The 23,435-nt window shown below is 54.0% G+C and overlaps 1 protein-coding gene across 16 annotated transcripts in view; it reads left to right on the forward strand.

Annotated features, from left to right (window-relative positions):
• The window catches only part of KIAA0232 (uncharacterized protein KIAA0232 homolog), a 98,411-nt gene that overhangs the window by 60,528 nt on the left and 14,448 nt on the right, over positions 1–23,435 (forward strand). For 6 of the 16 annotated variants that reach the window (XM_045056635.1, XM_045056629.1, XM_045056632.1 and 3 more), the window contains 6 exons: positions 4,048–4,114; positions 5,324–5,405; positions 7,436–10,733; positions 12,415–12,486; positions 16,956–17,064; positions 21,902–21,999. In XM_045056635.1, coding sequence (XP_044912570.1) covers positions 4,048–4,114; positions 5,324–5,405; positions 7,436–10,733; positions 12,415–12,486; positions 16,956–17,064; positions 21,902–21,999 — 3,726 coding nt within the window. Of the gene's footprint in view, positions 1–1,413; positions 2,844–4,047; positions 4,115–5,323; positions 5,406–7,435; positions 10,734–12,414; positions 12,487–13,406; positions 15,380–16,955; positions 17,065–21,901; positions 22,000–23,435 lie in introns of those variants that run through there. The other 10 variants (XM_045056636.1, XM_045056638.1, XR_006597265.1 and 7 more) reach the window with 5 other exon arrangements.

The following is a 23,435-nucleotide window of genomic DNA, read 5'->3' on the forward strand; positions in this document are numbered from 1 at the left end:
TGGGTGACTTACACTAGCCGTCTGGCTTGCTCCCAGTCGTGTGGGCGAGCCAGGGCTCGGCTGGGAGGTTCTTCCGTGGCTGGTCTTGTGTGGGGTCTCACGCTGCTGCAGTCCAGTGGCCCTGGGACCGGAAGATCCAGGCTGCTCTCCTCGCTTGTCTGGCCTCTCGGCGGGGAGGCTGGCTGTGACGGCCGCACGGCCAGCGTAGGTCTGTACGTGCAGGGGGCCCAGGAGTTAGCGTTCCAAGAGGGTAGGGGTGGGGGGCCCTGGCTGGCGCCCCACCGTGGGTGGGGCCGGCGCTGGGGCTGCGCGCCTGCGGACACGGTTCCCGGGGGCACAGAGCGCTACACTTTTCCATCCTGGTGGGGATGGAGGCAGGAGGGGACACCGGGCTCCCGGGAGGGAGGGTGTGAGATACCTTAATGGAGACGCAGGAGTGAATGAAAGCCCGCGAAGTGTCCGAATCGCCGTCCAGCTGCCGCAGCCTTGAGGGTGAGGAAGAGACATTCAGGGGACGGGATGACCTCCTCACGTTCTGAATGTGATAGTAGAAACGAAAAAGCCCAGCACAAGGGTTGGAAGGCGGAGCGGAGGAAATCCCCCGCGGAGTTTTCCACACCATTTTCCGGGTGTGGAAAGCGAGTCTGTGGTGGGTGAACGATTTAGGGAGCGTCACGGGGCGAGCCCTGGGATGGTGTTCAAACCCAGACCTGTTTTGACTCTCACATCACCGTGAGCGGACCGGGCAGCTCGAGGTCCCCGAGTGTCATTGGTTAGTGACCGCAGGCCTGGGGTGGGAGTGTCTGTCCAGCAGTTAGGAAATTCCCAGTTCAAACCATCTGTCCATAAAAGGTGAACCTTTGAATTGTTAGAATGGCGACAGAAACCTCTGGACGTGGAGAGGAGAGAGACCGGGGTGGGGGAGTGTGTGCGATTGACTGCGTTTCCTTTATGTTGGCGATGAGGAGGATGGCTGGCGTGGAGAGGGCGGAGACGTCCTGAAGATGGGCACCAACGAGAGAATTTGCCGGAAGCAGCGGGACAGTAGCTGCAGAGTCTGACCGAGGCTGGGTCTCCATGGAAAGCCCGGGCCTTTAGCTTCACCCCGAGCTTCTGTGAGAGGGCGTGGCCATGTGGGGGCCCCCTGCCCGGGCAGAATCCAGAGGACTTGGCGTTCTCTGGGTCAGGTTAATTATCTTTCTTACTCCTCCAACCTCAAACTCCAATCAGAGCAAAATTTATTTATTTATTAATGTTTGTTTATTTTTGAGAGAGCACAAGCAGAGGAGGGACGGAGAGAGGGAGATGCAGAATCGGAGGCAGGCTCTAGGCTGCAAATTGTCAGCACAGAGCCCGATGCGGGGCTCAGACTCCTGAATCGTGAGATCATGATCTGAGCCGAAGTCGGACAGTTAACCTACTGAGCCACCCAGGTGCCCCCAGAGCAGAATTTAAAGGCATTTTAGAAACTGGGAATCCAATAGGGACATTCTGGAAAATGAAAAACATCAACAAAATCTAGAAGTGGCATCGACGTTTAGATGACTGATGTGACGGGCATTCCGATGGGGCCTCACATGTACGTCATCCTCGTTGGGCCTCGAGCCTCTTGAGGGGGAAAGTGTGGTCTCAGGGTCACGGGTAAAGCAGCACATGGGCCCTGCTGCCCGGTGCACGTGTGGCGGGGTGCGAATTCAGACCCAGGCCGGTGGGACGTGGGAGCCCATTTCTTCTGAGAAGTAGGCGTTACTACAGTGTAAACCCCCGGAGGACAGGGTCCTGCCTGTCCGTGGGTCACGCCCAGCCCAGGTGTGCTGTCGACCGACCCTGCTCATGACCGTTGGCTGAGCCAGTGATAAAGCAGTGAATGGTCGTGCATTCAGAAACCTGCCAGTCCCCACGTGTGCATCACCAGCTTCCAGATTTGGAGTTCCGGTCCTTGAATTTTAGCTGCTCTTACTGTGCGGGGGGGCCCTTTCAAACGCGCTCCTGGGATCCTGGGCCGTACCTGTAGGCAGTGCAGTTAGGAACAGCAGTGTGTGAGCTCGGCGGGAACGGGAGCATCTTGTGCACCTACAGCGTGTTCTCCCTTACAGCCGTCACTAAGACCGGTCTCGTTTACTTTATTTTTTCAGACACCACAGGCTCTCAAGTACCCTTGAGTGCCCTCGTGGACGTGGTGTACTCATAAAACATCCAACGGCTTATATCATAATTGGGAAAGTACGCAGAATTTCTCGCCACCGGCTCCAGGTGAACACTGAACAGTACCTGCCGGGAGACGACCGGGGACGAGGCTGCTTCTGGTGGCCCTTTCTGTTCCTCAGTTTTCAGGCCTAGCCCAGCGATCTGATGATTATTTTTCACCTAAGTAGGATGCTGCAGTAGTCGGGGAAAGAGGACAGAACCGGGGGGGTGGAGCGTGCTCGTAGCCGTGTTTGGGAGTAAGCTCCCCGTTTCGTTGCCACGTGGCTAGGACAGCAGATGCGTGTACTTCAAGCTGCCTTACTGTCCAGAGCGAGTAAACTTCACAGATGTGTGGAGGTAATTTCCAAAACAAAGCGTAAAAAAGAAATACTGTGTAGTCACTAGTGAGGAGGATCGTTCCGTGTAGAATATTAAATGGCCGGCCGTCGCAGGGACCTGAGCGAAGTTGAATGGTGATCCCGAGAGGCTCGGCCCTCGGCACTGGAGACTGGCGCTAGGTTTGGAAACACAGTGACATAGGCTCGCCGTAGAGAACAGCGTGCAGCGAGCAGCGGGTCAGCTGACACCGGTGTTAGGTTCGTGGTCTGGAGGAAATGGACTAAAACAGCCATATTCATCACACCTTGAACGTTATGGTAAGCAGAGTCTTCCTGACGGAATTATGTGGTCAGAGCAGCGTTTGTGACTAACGTTTGCCACGGGTCTTAGGGGTGTTTTTAAGGGAGGGACAGCCCTTCTGTGGCCCATTGCCTGTCGCCCTCTGTCCTGCGTCCCTACTAAAAGCTGTGATATGTCAGGGATAGAGTGTAACTGGCAGCGTCTACAATTAACCATTTTCACTGCGCTGTTTCCTGCTGTTCAGACTGGAACTGTGTGGTTTCTTGTTTAGGATGTCTGTAATACTTGTGCTGAGTCATTTTGAGTTCAGTGAATGGGGAACAGTTCTATTTTTAGCCCCTCAAGGCCCCATGAGGGCGGCGGGTGGAGCCGAGTCCCGTGCACCTGTCCGGATCGCGCCCACCGGAGAGAGACTCCGTTCCGGTTTAAATAGGACCTTCGACCACTGAGTAAAGGTCCTCGGAAATTCGTCTTCCCTTTTCATACTCTGTGAAGGACTTTTCTTTCTTCCTGTGAGAAATAGAAAAACTTTCAAGTTTCAAAGTCTTCGTAGCCAACGATTATTTGTTTGTGCGTGTTTCCAGCATCTGTCCCTCCGGGAGCTTTGGCTCTTCTTGTTCCCCTCCCAGTTTCAGGCTCTTCTGTGCCCTGCTCGTGACCTTTAAGAGAAGACAAAGCTCTCACACTCGCTCAGGGCCGTGGCTCTGAGTGCTTTCTTGTTGCAGTCGTCAGTGTTCACTGGAGAAAAGAACACAATTGCCTTGTTTTCTCTAGACCATGAGCTCCCAGAGGAGCCGCACACGATGTTTGTGACTTTCTTCCCCCTCTTTGTACTGAGTCCGGTACGAGATTTCCTCACGCAGATATCGAATATTGTTTTTGATGGTGACCGTTGGCCGTACGATGAGTGTTCAGGTCCGTAGGCTGCCCCGTGGGTGACATGCCATACCCCTGGGAAGACCAGCCATTCTGGGCGGTACATTCATACTTTCACATTTTATCAGCAGGTGCCGTTGAATATACTTTACTAGTAAAATATGTGTACTAAATTGGATCAGCAAACCTGTAGCTTTTCAACTCTTGTGTTGTTTACGTATTGGTAACGCATTTCATTTGGAACGTGGAAGGTTTGCAAGACCTGTATGTGAAAGCAAGGGTGTGCAGACACCTGAGTTTGTATACACCTGGCAGTAAACTAATGTGTGTTTTGTTCTCACGCAGAGCTCTGGCATCGAGACTCTGGTGGAGGAGCTCTGCTCCAGACTGAAAGACCTGCAGAGTAAGCAAGGTGAGCGTAGCCCCTGGAGGGCCTGCACACAGTAGGCTGTTTGCGCCCTGCACACAGCGGGCCGTTCGCACCAGGGCCGCGGGCACCAAGGGAGATGGTTGAGGACACCCTAGGATCGGCCAGAGACAGACAAGGAGAAGAAAGTCTTTGTGTTCAGTGTGTCTCCATGGCAGCATCATGCTGTGTCTTCAGCTCTTAGTGGCTTCTGGGTCACCCTTAGCGGTCCCTTGTCGATAGGTCCCTGCTCTCAGCGCAGTCACTTAATCCACGGGCGCCCTCACGATGGGGGGACGTTCGGTGTCATGTTCACATCAAAATCCAGGGATCGGGATCGGGAGCGATATGTCCTCCTTCCCATCCTTGTCCCCCGTGAATATCTGCCCGTTGACATCAAGGCCTCCGAGGGTGTTGACAGTGATTATTTCAGATTTGACAGGAATTTCTGCCTTGACTCTTGGAGGTTTTTTGGAAGGGCAGTCTTTGAAGCTCGTTAAAGTCTTTTCGACTCGTGAATCCTCACGGCTTCCTGGGCCAACTTTTCTGCAAGCCCTTGGAGTGAAAGCTGTGTGTTAAAGTTAAGGGTCTTTGTTTTTCTTGCCCTCTTCATGGCCATTTTGCTGCCCAGTGACCCTTGAGCCTTCCTTCTAAGGGCACAGTTTGTTTGTTTTTAACCTAAGGCAGTAGGTACCATGAGCTAAGCTGAGAGTATAGCCCTTTGCTTCAGTTTTATGGAAACACAGCCCTTGCTCAGAGATGTTGTAAGAGAGCTGATCGTAATGGATTTTCTTAACAGGTTCGTGTCGGTTGAGAGGAGTCAGTACAAAGTCCATGAGTGGGGAATTTAGCGAGAAAATAATTTCTGGAATTAAACAGATGGTCTCTCTCCTTCTGCTGTAATTAATAGGGGACGTCAGTCTGTCAGTCAGGTGCCTCTAGAGCCCTGTGTCAGTGATGAGGCGAACAGCTCTCACCCCTCAGCCCCCCATCAGTATGGTGAAGCTAGAGAATTCCCTCTGGTGCTGTGAAGAAGTAGATCTTTATTGAATAAGAAGGCAAATGGGTATAGAGTTCTTTTCAAGCCATGAAGCCTATGTGATTTCCGACTAAAGTTCCTTGAGAAACTTTAAAAAAAAAAAAAAAATATATATATATATATCATTTGTTAACTAGATATAAGACCAATCTTTCTGAATTTTTGTTTCATAACAGAAGAGAAGATTCACAAAAAGTTAGAGGGGTCTCCCTCTCCAGAGGCAGAATTATCCCCTACAGCAAAGGATCAAGTGGAAATGTACGTAAGATTGTATTCGTTAACAAAATGTGCATGGTTAAAAATCCGACTAATAACTGCTGTGTGCTTTACCGGTTTTGTTCGTTGTCTTGTATTCAGTCTCCCATTTTATAATCCAGGAAACATGTGTTGAGCACTTACTGTGTGCGTGACACTGAGGATTCAGAGGTGAATGAGACGGTCCTGTCCTTGTCATACGTACTGAATCAGGATTTGGGAACTGGGTGAGCGAGTGAAACACGGTTGTTACTGACTGTGCACCCAGTGTGCTGTCACACCGGTCCCCGGAGACGGCTGTGAGAAAGTGGGCTCGCCCTTGTTCTGCACGCAGGGAACGCGGGGTTCCACGGCTGCGTACAAAGAAGTGTGGGCGAGTCATTGACCTTGTCAAGCTTGATTCCTGAAGGTGCTCGGAGTCCTCTGTCTGTAGATGGCCGGTAAAATCAGCTGCTTCATAAGCAGAACTTGCTTATTGTACAGTTTATTTGAATCTTACGGACTTGTAGACCTTCAGGTGAAAATAGCTTTTATTGGTCCATGTGGACAGGTGCTTGCTGTCCAGTGTGGCCGCCGTAAGTCACGTGTGGCTGTTTAGCACTTGAAATGTGGCCACTTCAAATTGAGATGTGCTGTAAATACAGAACTCTCACGAGATTCCAAATTTGGTATAAAAAGGAATGTAAAATATTACATTAATATTTTAAAATATCAATTATATGTTGCAAGGATGATGTGGATATATTTGGTTAAGTAAACTACATCATTGGATTCCCTTTCACCTGTGTTTTCTTGCACTTCTAGTGTGACTCCTAGGAGGTTAAAAATTCTCTGTGAGGTTCACGATGTATTCCCATTAGACAGCGCTGGTAGAGACTGGAGAGGAGAATCAAACACAGGCCCTTCGAAAGCATGGCCTTTTGTCAGCTCACATGTGACCTTGACTGTGGCCTCCAGAGTACGGCGCCCTTGGCAGGCAGCCCGACTCTAGGTTCTTGCTTTGGCAGCCCGTCTTGTTCTGAGATTTGCCGGGACTACTGGCTTCTTGGCAGATTGGAAGGTCGTCTTCCTTGTTTTCAGGCCCTGTGGGAGCAGGCTCCGTGGCTCGACCTGCCCCGCATTTCCAGTAGTCGCTGGCCTCCTCGGGTTTCGTGTGCACACAGGTTCCTGTGCCTCACAAGTGGTACTCCCCAGACTGCGACGTTTCTGGAACGTCAGGGCTCTGCTGTGGTCCGCTTTTCCTAATGGTTCTGGGCCGCACCAGCATCCTCTTGCCCGAACACCCGAGTACCCTTCCTCATCCGTGCCGTGTCTGACTTAATGCCGGGCATGGCTCCTGAGAAAATGTAACGGTGACAACAGTCCCATAATATTCCCGCTCCTCTCGTACGTTAATTCCTTTGCTCCTCACAGCTCTGTGAGGCAGTTGAAAGTATTACGTGTGTTTCCTAGGCCGCGGAGACGTTCTGTCGCGTGCCTGAGGTCACACAGCTAGTCAGGGCAGCGTCAAGGTTCCCAGTCGGGGAGCGTGGCTTCAGAGCTCGTGCGCTCCAGCTTTCAAATTCCTCCCCTCCCCGTGCTCCAAAGGGCCTCGGGAGAGAAGTCCCGTGGCCGCCCTTGTGCGGCTGAGGATGCGGACGCGACGGACCACAGATAACGAGCTTCAAGTCACCAGCGTAGTAAGTCACGTGAGCGGAGACTCAGATGCAGCTATTTCTTACCAAGAGATGACTTGCTTGCCACTGCATTGTACTTGTCCTTTGTGACTTCTCAGTTAAGACCTTAAGGACGAAAACCGTCCTCTTCCCAGTATTCTAAATATCCTTCGAGGGCTCGTGTCCGTGCTGAACATAAAGTTGCTCAAGACACGGGACTAAACGTAAGGCGTGTTTTCGCCGTGTCGCTCGTTTTTGGCTTTAAAGTTCATGGTTCGTGGGTGACGTCAGTGGTGGCTGTTAAAACGGGAGGCGATGTCGCCTGCTGTGTCTCGCACGTCTGAGTGCCCGCCTTGAAGCCTTCCCTCTGTGTTTCAGGTACTACGAAGCGTTCCCACCGCTGTCCGAGAAGCCGGTCTGCCTGCAGGAGATCATGACCGTGTGGAACAGGTCTAAAGTCTGTTCTTACTCCAGCTCTTCCTCGTCGTCCACGGCGCCCCCCGCCAGCACAGACACGTCCTCCCCCAAAGACTGCAACAGCGAAGGAGAAGCGAGCAAGGAGAGAAGCCGCGAGGCGGGCCCCACTGCACACGAGAGAGCCCAGAGCAAGAGCAGAAGCGAGAAGGAGGACAGGTTCGGGCACGGCGCCGCGGAAGAGCAGCCCGCCCTGTACAAAAAGCAGGTCCGACACAAGCCTGAGGGACGGATTCGCCCTCGCTCGTGGTCCTCCGGCTCGAGTGAAGCGGGCTCGAGTTCGAGCGGTCCTCGGGGAGAACTGAAAGCCTCCGTGAAGTGCGTGAAAGTCCGACACAAGACGCGAGAAGTTCGGAACAAGAAAGGGCGGAACGGGCCGGGCAGGCTGTCGCTGAAGCCCGGCGACAAGGCCGAGCGGGCCGTCCGCGCCGCCGGCAGCAGCAGCAGCGGCAGCGGGGGTGGCGGCGGCTCCGTCAAGCCGCTGTGCCGGCGCGGGAAGAGGCCCCTGAAGGACCCGGGGAGGAGAGACCCCGGGAGCGCCGAAGGAAGAGACCTGTCCCTGGAGAGCAGAAACGACAGGGAGTACAAGGAGGAGCCGCTGTGGTACACGGAGCCGATTGCCGAGTATTTCGTTCCTCTGAGCAGGAAAAGCAAACTAGAGACCACCTACCGAAACAGACCGGATGCGAGCGACCTGCCGTCGGAGGCGGTGGACGAGTTGTCAGAGTCCGTGCACAGTCTTTGTATCAGCAACAATAATATGCATAAAACATACCTCGCAGCAGGTACTTTCATTGATGGTCATTTTGTAGAAATGCCTGCGGTCATCAATGAGGAGGTTGACCTCACTGGGACCTCGTTCTGTCCTCTCCCGGAGGACAACAAATATCTGGATGGTATTCATCTGTCAGAATTAACACACTTCTATGAAGTGGACATTGATCAATCCATGTTGGATCCTGGTGCCTCAGAAACCACGCAAGGAGAAAGTCGGATTTTGAATATGATTCGACAAAAAAGCAAAGAGAAAACCGATTTTGAGGCAGAATGTTGCATAGTGTTAGATGGAATGGAGTTGCAAGGGGAACGTGCAATATGGACAGATTCTACCAGCTCCGTGGGTGCCGAGGGCTTATTCCTGCAAGACCTCGGCAATCTGGCTCAGTTCTGGGAGTGCTGTTCATCCAGCTCGGGCGATGCCGACGGGGAGAGTTTTGGGGGGGATTCTCCAATCAGACTCTCCCCGATCTTGGACAGCACGGCGCTCAATCCACATTTGCTTGCTGGCAATCAGGAGCTCTTTTCAGATATTAATGAAGGATCTGGTATAAACTCTTGTTTTTCAGTGTTTGAAGTGCAATGCAGTAATTCTGTTTTACCGTTTTCTTTTGAAACACTCAACTTGGGGAATGAAAATACAGATTCTAGTGCTAATATGCTTGGGAAAACACAGTCTAGATTGCTAATATGGACCAAAAATAGTGCCTTTGAAGAAAACGAACACTGTTCTAATCTCTCAACAAGAACTTGTAGCCCATGGTCCCATTCGGAAGAGACGCGTTCGGACAACGAGACGTTAAACATTCAGTTTGAAGAGTCCACGCAGTTTAACGCAGAAGATATGAATTATGTGGTTCCTAGAGTCTCGTCAAATTATGTAGATGAAGAACTCCTAGATTTCCTGCAAGACGAAACTTGCCAGCAAAACAGTAGAACGTTGGGAGAAATTCCCACCTTAGTCTTCAAACAAACATCGAAGCTAGAATCTGTCTGCGGTATTCAGCTGGAACAAAAGACGGAACCCAAGACCTTGGAAACTGCGCGAGGGTGTGGCGAGAGCGGTCCACGTGGAGGCGGTTACAGCTCAGGGGTCATTAAAGACATTTGGACACAGATGGCAGACGGGGGTTCTGTCGCTACGGCGGACGTGGAGCGAACGGACGAGGAGTTGTTCCCGACAGATGTCAACAACTACTGCTGCTGCCTGGACGCCGAGGCCGAGGCGGAGACCCTCCGGGAGCCCAGCAAGGCCGTGCAGAGGTCGGAGTACCGTCTGTGGGAGGGCCAGAAGGAGAGCCCAGAGAAGAGAGCTTTCGCGTCCGGGGAGCTGTCGAAGGTGGACGGTGGCGACTACACGACACCCTCGAAACCTTGGGACGTGGCCCAGGACAAAGAGAACACCTTCATTCTCGGAGGAGTTTACGGAGAACTCAAGACCTTCAGCAGCGACGGGGAGTGGGCGGTCGTCCCGCCCGGTCCCACGAAAGGAAGCCTGCTGCAGTGTGCGGCCTCTGACGTGGTGACGATAGCAGGTACGGATGTCTTCATGACCCCGGGAAACAGTTTCGCTCCCGGTCACAGGCAGTTGTGGAAACCCTTCGTGTCGTTTGAGCAGAACGATCCGCCGAGGAGTGGGGAAAATGGATTAAATAAGGGATTTTCTTTTATCTTCCATGAAGACTTACTAGGAGCTTGTGGTAACTTTCAGGTTGAGGATCCTGGGCTTGAATATTCCTTCTCTTCCTTTGACTTAAGCAATCCGTTCTCACAAGTCCTTCACGTGGAGTGTTCATTCGAACCCGAAGGGATTGCCTCTTTCAGCCCCAGTTTTAAGCCGAAATCCATCCTGTGCTCTGATTCGGACGGCGAAGTTTTTCACCCCAGGATATGTGGCGTCGACAGAACACAGTACAGGGCTATTCGGATCTCTCCGAGGACTCACTTCCGCCCCATTTCTGCATCCGAGCTGTCCCCAGGAGGAGGAAGTGAGTCGGAATTTGAATCTGAGAAAGAGGAAGCAAATATTCCCATTCCTTCTCAAGCCGATGCGTTTGAAGATCCACAGGCAGATCTCCAGCCGCTGGAAGAAGACGCGGAGAAAGAAGGCCATTACTATGGAAAGTCAGAGCTCGAGTCTGGAAAATTCCTTCCCAGGTTAAAAAAGTCTGGCATGGAAAAGAGCGCTCAGACATCACTGGATTCTCAGGAGGAATCAGCCGGGATTCTGCCAGCGGGGAAGCGGAATCAGTGTTTGGAGTGCAGCATGAATGAATCTCCGGAAATCGCTTTAGAAAGCTCAGAAGCGAATTGTAAAATAATGGCACAATGCGAGGAAGAAATTAATAATTTTTGCGGTTGCAAAGCAGGTTGTCAGTTTCCTGCTTATGAAGATAATCCAGTTTCTTCGGGACAGCTGGAAGAGGTAGGTGTGTGCGTGTGTGGGTACGTGACGAAAGCTGTGGATTGGGCTTGAATGTAAGAACAGCCGTGTCGGGCGGTGAAGGACAGGGTTCAGTTATCGGGAAATCAGCTTAAATGTCTTAGAACTTACGTTCTCATGACTTTACATAAGGACCTAAAGTGGATTTGATGTTTATAAATTTGAGCCAGACAGGAGACGTCTTCTGCAGAGGAAAGACATTTTTAAATCACAGGATGGGAGCTTCTCGAGTGTTGTCTTGGTCTGCACGTACCGTGCGTCAGGCAGAACCTCATCCTCAAGCGTTCCAGACTGGGAAGGTGATGGATCGGGAAGTGGCTCCGAACTCCGCAGAAGGCCCTTTGCCCTTTGGAAGCCGAAGCGGACGGTTTCTTTAAGTAGCGAGCGAGCGAGCGAGCCCGCCCGCCCGAGGGCCTCCGAGAGGCTGATCGGTTTGAAACTTAGTTTCACACGTAAAATAAACCACTTCTATGTCGAGTGCTCTCGCGTGGATTGTGGTACGCGTGAAAACTAGCCCACGGTCCAGATGTGGCAGCAGGGCTTCCGTAGAACCGCGATGACGTTCCTCGCTTTGTTCCAAAAGCACATACTCCTCAAGCTGTGTGGATTGCGTGTTGAGTCTGTCAGACGAGGTTCATTAGTAGTAGTCGTTTTGTGAATGGGAGTCACGATCCCCTTTGTTCCCGAGAAGTGGTTCGAGGTTCAATTGAGTGCGTTAGAAATCACACTTGAGGTAATAACCTGTTTCACAACAAAGCACAGTGATCTGCCTGTTTCCCAGCCGTTATTTGGCCGTGCCTGGCCTTTTTCCAGGAGCAGCTTATTAAAAAGATAGTTGGAGGTGTTTACAAGTCCTGCCGCGAGTGGCCAGAGAGCCACTAGATGTCCTACCTGCCATCTGTCCCCGTGCCCGCTCCACCCACCTCTCCTGTGTCTAAATCCTACCTGTACCCCTCCCCGTACCAAGAGGCTCTTCAGACCCCACCGCCTTTTGACCCGCTCCCTGATTCCTTCCCTCTCTCCTTCTCCACCCCCACCAGCATCGGAAGTAATTTCTCCCTTCTCTTACTTCTCATACACCCTGTGCCTCTTTCTCTATTGCATTTTCCTTTTTTTTTCCTTTCTTTTTTTTTAATGCTTGCTTATTTTTGAGAGAGAGACAGAGACAGAGTGTGAGCAGGGGAGGGGCAGAGCAAGAGAAGACAGAATCGGAAGCAGGCTCCAGGCTCTGGGCTGTCAGCACGGAGCCCAGCGCGGGGCTCGAACTCCCGAGCCACGAGATCGTGACCTGACCCCGAGTTGGACAGTTAACCGACTGAGCCACCCAGGCGCCCCACATTTCCCATTTTTCGTGAGTCACGTATGTACTTTTTCTTGTTAGGTTATAAGCTCCTTACGGATATAGACTCTGCCTTCCTCCCTTGCGGGGTCAGTGCCTAGGTGGGACGCGGGTGCTCGTGATGGGAGGAAGCCCCACAGGGTCACTGCTCTGGTTGGCTTGCCCAGAGACCTGTAGGTGTGAACTGAATCCCATTGAAACGTTGAAATCCGAGCTGCCAAGAAAGAAAACCAATAATGTCGTTAGCCTTTATCTGTCTGTTTATTGCCCCTCTTTTTATCCTCGAATTTTCCTTTATGTACTTTGTATTTCACCTGGTTCCAGATTGGGAAGAAAGAAAAAGAGGGAAGAAGCGAGATTCTACATCATACCACTGCCATATTCCTTCGCTTTCTAGTATGTTGATGGATTTACGTGTTATGAGCATTCTGGGTTGTCTTGGAAGGCCTCTAGTAAAGTCCTCAGAGGCCCTTGCGGGGTTGTCTGCTGGTCTCCCTGCAGCCGCGGCTCTCGGCCCGGCCTCTGGGCAGAGGTGCTGGGGTGTAGAGCGGGGTCAGAGCTCCCATCATAGATTGATCTGAGGTACGGGGAGGTTGGGAGAGGGTCTGACAGGACAGCACGGGGCCAGGCTTGGAGCAGAGTGTATACCTTTCCACCGTCACACTGCCTGGTCAGTCTAGGGGAGTCCCTCTGAGGGTCGTCTTCCCCCCTTTCCCGAGAGGGGGCAGTCTGGGAGCCCCGTTGTAAAGGTCACTGTTCAAAGGCCACCTTTTCAGAGCGGGTGGACTAACGTGTAGGAATTCTAGGGGTACCTGGCTTGTTCAGTGGCAGAGCATCGACTTTTGATCTCAGGGTGGTGATGGTGAGTTCAAGCCCCTTGGGTTGGGTGCAGAGTTTCCTTGGAAATGACAAAATAAAACAAAAAACTTAAAATGTAGAAATTCTAATAGCGTTGGTGCCCAGGAGCGTGGATTCTTTTCAAAAGTTCAGTTCAGTCAGTTTCAGCAAACATGTTTTGAATACCTGTTACCTGCTTATCGCTAAGGTAGATGTCCTGGACGAACAGGACATCATCCTTGCCCTTGAAGAATTCAGTCTTGTTACGAAGACCAGTTTGCAAGCAGATTATTTTAATTGAAATAGGCACTTTAGTCATAGGGCTCAAACTCCGAAGGTACAGGAGGGTGGCTACACACAGTGAACAGGTCCCTCCCCAGCAGCCATGAGCATGCGTTCTGGTACGTCCTCCCAGGATATTTAGGCACGTAGAAGCAAATACACATTCGCATAGATTTTTTCTTTTCTTCTTTTCACAGAAATGGCATTTTATTATAATCGCCTTTCCTTTTCGGTTCCAGTGTGTGGACAGATGTGCTGTGATTTACGTAGCCGGTTCCCTATCTTTTCGGGCATTTGGGCGAGTGTAATTGTAGGTCACACGGTGGGTGGTGTGGCGGAGGTGAGCACAGGCTGCGGTGGGAGCCCAGAGCAGAGCCCTCCCGGCAGCGAGGGTCCCAGAGGCTCTCTGAACACCCCCGAGTGTCCCAGGGCAGAAGGGAAAGGAAAGGCTGCTCGGGGCAGAACGGACAGCGCAAGCAAAGGTGAAAAGGCTTGCAGTTTCTCGCGTGCGTAGAGCACCTGCCAGCAGTTAGTTCGTGGCTTCTCAAGTACAGGACGGAGGTGAGGAGCAGCGGAGCGTGCCTTGGGTGTCCGTCTGTGCCTAAGTTTGTGGCGTAAATGTTCTCCTGGTTGTTTACTCGGTCGCCAACTTGGTGGCCGTGCTCTTTGCGGCGCGGAGAGACAGCAGAGGGTCGGGCCGTCTCCAGGAGTTTGTGGTCCGGCCAGGAGAGGACGCCTGGCGGTCAGAGGCTCTGATGAACGGGTTGGGGGGGGAGGGGGGCCGTCCTTGGCCCTTGGGGCACGGCACCAGGGTCCGGGACGGAGCCCGAGCGGTTCCTGCTGCCTGCCACTTGCCGTCAGTAAAGGAGAACCCGCTCTCTGTCACACTCCGCGCCCCTCCGTTTACATTCGCTTTCCTTTCCGCTCGTGACCCGGACACCTGAGGGCTGACTGTGGCTGGGGGGCCACGGTACTCTTCCCGGAGTAGCCTCAGGACCACCAGTCACCTTTGTTCTCCCAGACCCAGGAGCTCAGTGAGAGTTCTGGGTGGGGCCTCTACCCAGCTTCCGGCTCCTAAAGAGTGGAATTTGAGTGTCCCATGTGGTGCCAGAAACATTTCTGGTCAGGCTTTCTGGCCCAAATACACGTCTTCTCTGTTTTTGCACTGTTTCCTTCATTCATTGAGTATTTCTCGGGAGCCCACTCTGTCCAGGCGCCGGGCTGGGTGCTGGGGACACGCACGGAGCCCTGCCCTTGCCGGTGACATTCACCGACAGCATGTGACCGATTATAGCGTTCACTGGTGTGCCTGCGCCAGGGAGAGGGCACGTCGGGGTGCCTGGAGGGCTTGCCAAGAAGTGGGTGCTCGGGGCTGGCTCTCAGCCAAGGTGTGGTTTGAAGACAGGCTTGCAGATGAGAAGCCGTCTGGGGGAGAGGCCGAGCGGAGCTGCGGCAGAGGCGCCCGGCCCGTCCCAGCTGTGTTCTCGCCTGCTTTCCCTTCATCCGTTCTCCGCCAACCAGAAGCTGAATCCCTGCATACAGTGGACGTTATTTCTGCCAAGCGTGGTCATCTTTGCTGACCAACCCAGAAGCTGTAGATAGCGGAGTGGAAAGAGGTCGTAAGATAGTGCAGGTTCATCGGATGTGTGTTCGGTGTAGCACGGAACGGCACAAAGAAGTCTGTGCCTTTGATTGACATTCAGGGGAGGAGGCAGAAAACATCCTAAAAGCATAGCAGAAACTGGGGGGACTTTAACAGTGGTTTCAGCCTGAGAGGGGGGCGGCGTGGGGAGGCAGAGGATGGCACACCAGATGATCAGGGACCTGCATGCAGGTGGCGCCTTTTCTTCAGGCCAGCAGGCATCGAGTGTCTGCTTTGAGTGTGCCTTGTGCCCGGAGGTGCACAGATCCGTGAGACATGGGCCCTGCCCGTAGGAAGCTCACTGCCTGTCCTGCTCCAGTCTAGTCCAGCCTCCTCTCCATTCATGCCAGCCCCTCCGGCTTGCTCTCCAGCTGCCTCCCACCGTCCGCGATGCGTTCTTTCTCCCTTTCTTAACCTGGCCCCCACCCCCGCGGTCTCGAGACAGGGTTTCACGGTGAGCCATACAGCTGCCCTTGCACGAGTCAACACCGATCCCTCCGCCGCTGCCTGGGACGTTTTCTTTTGCAGGTAGGAACTTGTTGCCTCCAAATCCGTCTGCTTTCAGTGGTGCTCTGGGGGTGAGGGCGACTGTGTTGCTCCCAGGTAGCACTGAGCTGCCATCTGGCATAGAGTAGGTGTGCCTTGGAGCGAAGGCAAGGCCCTTCCAGAAAGATCTTAGGGTTCTGTGAAGTAATGTGCTGGATACAGTTAATTATCTTGAACGCTGTAGACCTTGGCTATTGCTGGCTTCATGTGCGTGAGGCTACCCCTGTGAGTTCTGCCTAGTAAGTAGTCGTACTGACCGCTAGCGTTGGAGTAAGCTGGGGGAGAACTTAGTGAGGGTTCGCTGGCCTCGCTGGGTTCTTCAGTTTCTCATTTAAGAGTGTTTCCGCGAGGTTAAGCGAAAAATGAGACTTGGCGGTGTTTCCCGTTAGGTAAATAATAAAAAAATCCCTTACTGAATCAAAAAGTCTTAGACCCATAAAACAACTTACATGTAAGAGAGTAACAGAATCCTGTCAGGATTGATGGTCATTGGTTGCTAAGATAGCTCAGGTTTCAACCTTGGACACATAACAATAACAGAACATTCTCTAAAACAGTAAAGATGCGTGCAATATTCACAGTCCTTTATTTGGATTTAGTTTCACCGTCCTCTGGTCTCAGCAAAGCAGATGCTTGAGTTACAAAGACGTTTAGGTTGGTAACTCTGCCTGTACCGTTTCTTTCTGTCCCGCATCGTCTTCGACTCCCTCCTGCCCGCGCGCGTGAAGAAGAGGGTCCTCCCTTTTCTCCAGAACACTGCACACCAGTGGAGACTTGGGACCGCCCTGTTACTTCTCTGCATTTCCAAAATACAGAAATTTGCCTTACCTGGGGATGTTTATGGGGAATAGTCTGCCTCATAAGAGTTTTTGTTGTGTCTCTAAGAAGATTTTCATTCCACTTCCAATATAAACGCTTCTTAAGAAAAACTTCTTTTATGTGCTACGAACACTTTGGCTTTTTAAATTCACCTTGTTGGGGCGCTTGGGTTCAAGACCCACAATGGGTGTAGAGATTACTTAAAAATAGAATCTTTAAAATAAATAAATTCACCTTGTCTAGAATAGTATTAAAAACACAAAAACAAATGTTAGTTTGGGGTGTCTGGGTGGCTCAAGTCGGTTAAGCGTCCAACTCTTGATCTCAGATCAGGTCTCGATCTCAGGGTCGTGAGTTCAGGCTTCCACATTGTGCTCTGTGCTGGGCATGAAGCCTACTTTAAATTTTTTTTTTTTTTTTAACATTTATTTATTTTTGAGAGAGAGACAGAGACAGAGACAGAGCATGAATGGGGGAGGGTCAGAGAGAGGGAGACACAGAATCTGAAACAGGCTCCAGGCTCTGAGCTGTCAGCACAGAGCCCGACGCGGGGCTCGAACTCACAGACCGTGAGATCATGACCTGAGCTGAAGTCAGACGCATGAAGCCTACTTCAAAAAAAAAAAATAGTCATCATTTAAAAATCCTGGATTTATAGTTCATAGTTAATAATGCTTGAATTTTCTCTTTTATCCTGAAAGCTTGTAAACTTTTTTCTGTGTTCGTTTAACCTCAACAGTTTCCTGTATTGAACACTGATGTTCAAGGAATGAATAGAAGTCAAGAAAAACAGACTTGGTGGGAAAAAGCCTTGTACTCTCCTCTTTTTCCTGCGTCAGAGTGTGAAGGTAGGTCATTGATTCTTTCGTTCAGATTTCTAATTCGTTACGAGCAATTCTTCCACTATGAGTATCAGTCCAGAAAACATTTACCAAGAGGCTTTCGTGTAGCCAGCATTTGTGAGACACTGGAGACACAGAGATGAGAACTACATCCTGCCCTTAGCCTGATGTGGGGAAAGGCATTCGGATACCTAAAAGCAGGACCGACCTTTGACCGCATCTGGGCAGGATCCCAGTGAATCGTGGGGCAGAAATCATCAGCTATGGGGGGATCTTCAGGAAGACGCCCAGATGGGGATGCCGGGCAAGGGCAGAGCCCGTGAAAGAGAACAGCCTATGCTGGGGCAAGAGGATCTCTGGCAGGTGGAGGGAACAGGGACCCATCGGGCCCAGCTGGGTTGTAAGCTGAGGCTGGAGAGGCAGACAGGGAAGGAGCCCATCGGGAGGTTTGGGAGCTCTGCCGAATTAGGTCAGGTTTAACCTGCAGGAAGGGAAGGTTGTTTAAAAGATTGCGAATTGGAGGGTATCTCGGCAGAGGTGTGTTTTATTATTTAAAAAAAATTTTTTTGATTTATTAATTTTGAGAGAGTGGGGGAGGGACGCAGAGAAAGAGAGACCCTAGCAGGCTCCGCACCGTCAGCACGGAGCCCGATGCGCGGCTTGAACTCACGAAACTGTGAGATCATGGCCTGAGCCGAAACCGAGAGTCTGCCACTTAACCGAGTGAGTCACCCAGGTGCCCCCAGGTGTGTGTTTTAAAACCATTCTATCAGCAGAGCGGAGAGGGAATTGAGGAGCAGTTGAAAAGCCGAAGGTACCGACTGGGGCTCTAGGCTCCTGCAGGGGTCTGCGAGTGACAGGGTCAGTGCCTGGCCTCAGGCGCTGCTGGGGGAGTAGATGGGGGAGCGGCGAGGAGAGGTTTTGGAGAGGAGGCCGGGGCTCGCTGAAGTGAGTCTGTGAGGGCTGAGCAGCAGGGTGGGGCTGGGGGCTGGCGGTGGGGGACATGGGGCAGCAGCACATTTGGTCTGTGGGCTTCTCGGGTGAGCATGCCCAGAAGCTATAGAAAGTCCTGACCTGAAGTCCGGGGCGAGGTGAGGACTGTGAAGGCCGTGGGCTCGCGCCAGGGGGTGGGCGAGGCAGACTCTGGGCTCCTGTCTCGGGGGCTCCTGTCGGCTGCAGCGTCTGGTCTCCCCCGTTAGAGCCGGAAGGAGCACGTAAACCGTCTGTTAGCATTTATACGTCCGCAGGTCTGTCACGTCTCCAGTTGTTTTGTAACGAACGTGGAGCCAGTGACACCCCTCACTGGCCACCAGGCCTCGCGCACTCCGGCGCTCAGAACGCCCGCGCTGGCCTCCCTTTGCAGCTCGGCCTCTCCGCCCGGGCGGGAGGCAGGGTGGTTGCTTCTCTCTATTCTGTGAGCCTCAAATCGCCTCCCCCACAGCTCGCCTTCTTCCTTCCCAGAGGCTCGCTGGGTCCCAAAGTGTAGGGCGAGGGCCTCAGTTTTAGCATCTTTGTTTACCTAACCGCATTTATTAAAGGCCTGTTGCCTTAGCATTAGCTAATATCTGGGTCCCCTTTTATTATTTACCAGGTGCTCTCAATCTTTTCTTATACGTAGGCCCCACAATAGCCTTGTGAGATGTCAGCTGAAGTTTTCAGATGAGGAAGCTCTAAGATTCAGGTTTGGTACTTTGTCTGAATCATGCATATTAGCCATTGAGCTCAGGCTTGCGTCCAGGCTGTCTTCCTGTGGTCCAGAAGCTTCGTTCTCTGTAGTAGCTGTCTGTACTCGGTGCCCAGGGGGGCGCCGGGGTGATGGGAGCACAAATCTGGCCTTGACGTATGTCCATCGTGCTGCACCGGGTGAGTGTTAAGTCAGAGATGAGTTAACAGGAATACAGGTAGGGGAGGCTGAGTGCCCAGAGTAGGGCAGTGAGAGGACCACCCAGAAAGTGCCAGAGGGAGAGAGGGATGTGGCAGCAGGCAGGGCCAGGGGTCTAGGAAGACCAATCCTTCTGGGAGGTTAGGGTGATTTTTCAGACACTGAGTTCGTGCTTTTGTTAGTGTGTCAAGGGCCGTCTGCACAGCCTTAGTCTAGTTTCGTGTGTTAGTAAGGAGTCCGTCCCGACTCTGAGCTGTGGGTCCTTGGTGACCAGTACAGTCCCAGGTAGGTGCCGTAAGCGATGGTCAGTGCGTGATGCTTTTTTAATTGTGAGGTGGCAAATACAGAAATTCTCAGTGGATGAGTAACGTTCACCAGGCTTTTGAACGACCTTCCACTCACAACTGCATTAAATCCCTGCACAGTTGCCTTGTGCTGATGGTGGCGCCACAGCCGCCTTCTGTCGGCCTGTGGGGGTGGGGGTGGGGGCGGGGGCGTGCGGTCTCAGGAGCTGGTCAGCCAGGAAACCAGGCAGCCTCCGCCTTCCCCTCTGCCCCTGAAGCTTCCAGCGTGGCTGATGATTGATAATGAGCGTGTGCTGCTCTAAGGGGCTGACCTGGAAGCTTTCGGCCTCGATGGGAAGGAGCAGGGGCCGTGCCCTTCGACAGTAGGGCAGCGCCAGGTGCCCTGCGGCGGGGGCGCCCATCTGGCCTGGAGGCCCACGCCCCGCACCCTGCCTCCTGCCGGCCTTGCCGTGCGTTCACACGTGCGACCACGCGGCAAGCATGTCTTCCGCGCCCTCGTGCCAGGCACTGGGAACGCAGAGGCAGACGGCCCTCCTTCCTGCTCTCCTGATTGTGGGGATGTCTGTGCAGAGACCGGAGAGGGCAGGGACACGAGCCGTGTGACAATTGGGGCTACCTGCAGGGAGAGGTGCCCCGTGAGAAGCCCTGGCTGGTGCGGGAGCTGGATGCATTCGGCGCCCGAATGGGGGGCCCGGCCAAGGGGGAACCGCGTGAGAGTGCGGTGGGGGACGGGGTCGGCCAGAAGCAAGGAGCCGGAGCACCAGGGCCCTGCACACTCTGTCCTGACAGATCTTCCCGGATGGGGGTCTCTAGAGCTCTCCCGCACTGGAGTTGAGATGTTTGGAAGGCTCATTGTAAGTGCGGGTATTACTTAGTCTTAACAGAGAAGGCCGTGCGGGGACTCCGTGGAGACAAAACGGAGCAGGACTCCAGTGCTTCCATTGCCAGACCTTTGGGCCGTGGCCAGGCCTTCTGTGTCTCCATCGTTTGTAAAAGGAGGCTGCAGATCGTGCCTCCCCGAGGGGATACTTACGAGGAGTGGCGCGCATGGCGTGGGACTGGTGCGTGGTCCTAGCCTAGAACGTGGGGACCGTGCACGTGAGGATCGTGAGGAACGTCGTCCGCGCTCAGCACAGACTCCTTTTGGACGTACAGAATTCCTAAAGCGGGACAGGAAGGATCGCGGCGGGGTTGGATGCAGCTGTCTGGGCGCGTCTTCTAGTCCAGGAACTAGTCACCTTCCCTGATACACTCGCTCACCTGGTTCACGTGGTAACGAACTGGGTGGGGCGTGGGGACTGCGAGAACTTGGTCCGGTGACTGCCCAGAAGGGATGAATAAGCCCGGGTCTGGGTTCATAGCAGCGGTAGAAGGTGTCACTGAGTGCCGGTGCCACATTTGGGGCTGCACACGCGTCGTCTCTTTACCTCGCACAGGACTGCGTGAGGGCGAGGGGGGACCCCGTGTCAGAGATGCGGGAGCTGGGGCTCAAAAGAGGTACAGTGATCTGCCGTGTCACGTCACAGGTGTGTGGCAGAACGGAGGATCCGCTGTGACGTCCGTCTAGTCCCAGAGCCCGAGCTGGTAACTTCGAGGTCCTGAGACAGCAGAGAGAGCTAGAGGTCATGGGGAGTGTGGTGCGGCCGGTGCGGCCTCGGTGAAAGGCCGTCCCTTGGGCACAGCAGTCCTGGAGCGCCGACCCTATCGTCCCTGGTCTCACGCACGGGGAGCGCGCCATGCCTTTGAACGCCCCGGAGCTGGACCGCAGGCGGCGGGAAACGGATGCTCGGTTGGGGGCATTAGGGGACTTGGACACGGGGATTCAAAGCCAGGGTCTGTGTCAGGCCGGCACTGTGTCTGTGCAGGGGTGCGGGGGCTGGTCTAGACAAAGACAGGAGGGCGTCAGAACCACCCGGGGGGCTTGTCGCAGCTGCTGCCTGGACCCTGGCCCAGCGCGCGGCTCAGTCGGGGTTTCACGTGGGGCCTGGGCAGACTCTGCTTAAAGCTCCAGCGTTGAGAAGCTTTGCGCTCGACGATTGCCGATTCCTCCTAATCGTAGCCTCCAGACCCATCCCCTTCTGGGGGCCGCATACCTACCCAAACCACTAGCCGCCTTTCCCTTCCCTGTTGTCCAGATACCGTAACGGCATCCTTCAGCGGGGTGTGGACTTGGGGGGAGCAAACAAGGCTGCTGCTCTCTCTCGTCACTTCCTCCTGTCTGCTTGTTTGTCATGTGACCACGCACGGTATATCGTCGGTCTCCCTTCCCGCTCCATACGCTCTTGAGAGCTTGGCCTTGTTGGTCTTCGTCCTGTGTTCCCAGGGCCTGTCACATTACAGGTGCGAGTATTTGCTGAACGGGTGTCTCACGGTGAGATGACAGGCGTGTGTGTTATGCCAGCCTATTTTTCAAAAACTCGATAAACGGTTTATCAGAATTTTTAAATGGGCGTAGCAGTTTGCTCGTGCACACCTGGCTGGCCAGTGGTGACCGTGTCTGCTCTTAGTGACTAGTCCAACTCGCCGAAGGGCTGGTAGACCTAACTGATCTGACTTGTCAGCAAAAAATGACACAGGAATGTATGTTTCATAACCATGTCTTAATGAAATTTCCCCCCCTCTCCCTCTTTTCCCTTCTCCATTCAAAATGATTAAGAATGTTATACAAATGCCAAGGGAGAGAATGGTATAGAAGAGTGTCCAGATGGTAAAGACATGCCCAGTAACGAAGAGCGTCCATTAGATTTTAATAGGGTAAGTGGACTGTCCTCCTTACTAACTTACTAACGGCCACACACACCCCCCCCCCACCCCCATCTCTGCCACTCAGGCTACCGCCCGAGAGCCCTGGGAGCTCCCGCCCACCCGCCCGCCCACTGTCCCGGGTCACCCAGCTCTGTGGGTGTGACCTTCCTCCTCCCCGTGGCCCTCAGCCCACGTCTGCATCGCCTCCCTCCTCGTCTGCTTACCTCCAAGGCTTCCCACAGCCCCTCCTTCGCTCCCCCAGCCTGTCCTTTCCAGCGCCGCCCCAGGCATTTCTGCCCACCACTTGGTGGACCTGTCGCTCCCCAACGAGCCCTTGGGTGGGCACCACCACAGAGCCCTCGAGCTGGGCTCCGTGGCCGGACTCTGCCTTCCTGTCCCCTCCACACGCCCAGTGCGGCACTCTGGTCTCAGCCCCGGCACCGGGCCGCGTCGGGTTTCTACGAGCTCCCGGCAGGCAGGCCGATGAACCGAAGGAAACGTGTCTGTCTTCTCCGTGTCAGCTCAGGTCCTGCGAGGACTTTCCCCCAAATCACCCACAGGCCTGTGGGCCTCCCCCCACCAGTCTGTCCCCCCTCAGCGAATGGCGCCCTGCCGCACCCAAGCTCAGCCACTGCTGTCCGGCCTCTGTCACCTGCACACGCCGTCCCGCCCCACCCGTCAGCTGTTGCACCTCTTTCCGCCTCGTCACCCGTGCCCCGTCTGGGTCGGGTGTCCCCTCGCTGGCCCTCGCGATGCCCGACCGGTGCCGCCACTGTGCTGTTCCGCACAGACTGGGGACCGCGTGTCTGGCCGCAAGTGCAGACCTGAGCCGTAGCCTCTGCTGGGACTCTGCGACTCACGCTCCTAACCACGGTGGCCTCTTGTCACTGCGCTCTGCCCTCACGTGCCTCTGGCCTCGAACCCTCCCTTCTCCCTCCTTCCGCGCAGCTGTCTTTCTGCTTCCGCCTCAGGGGCCCAACCAGGGGTGGCGCTGCCCAACTGGAAATGGGGGTGTCATAAGTATGACCGGGGGGGCCGCTAGTTCCTGTGGCTGGGGGGAGGTGGTGCCGCTGGTTGCCGTGACGGGGCGAGCTGGTTGCTATGGGGGTGGGGACGTTGCTAATTAAGGTGACGGTGGGGGGGGGGAAGCGGCCGGTTGGGGGGGTGGCACGTTGCCGGCTACTGTGGGGGGAGGGAAGGAGGCCTTGGTAGTCGCCTCGGGGGTCGGGGACCATCGCTAGTTGCTGTGGAGGGAGGGTGCTGTTGCTGATCACTCTGCCTGAGTTGGGGGTGGGCACTGGTCGTTCCTGTGACTAGGGAAGGGCTGCCATTTGCATTTAGTGTCCTGGGGGACAGAGGTGCTGACCACCTGGTGTGGGGGGGTGGGGGGACTGTCCCACACGACAGGGGGTTTGTAGGACTCCGTGTCTGAGGCCAGGCTCCCG

The sequence above is a fragment of the Felis catus genome, chromosome B1, assembly GCF_018350175.1.
Source record: "Felis catus isolate Fca126 chromosome B1, F.catus_Fca126_mat1.0, whole genome shotgun sequence".
Classification (NCBI taxonomy): domain Eukaryota; kingdom Metazoa; phylum Chordata; class Mammalia; order Carnivora; family Felidae; genus Felis; species Felis catus.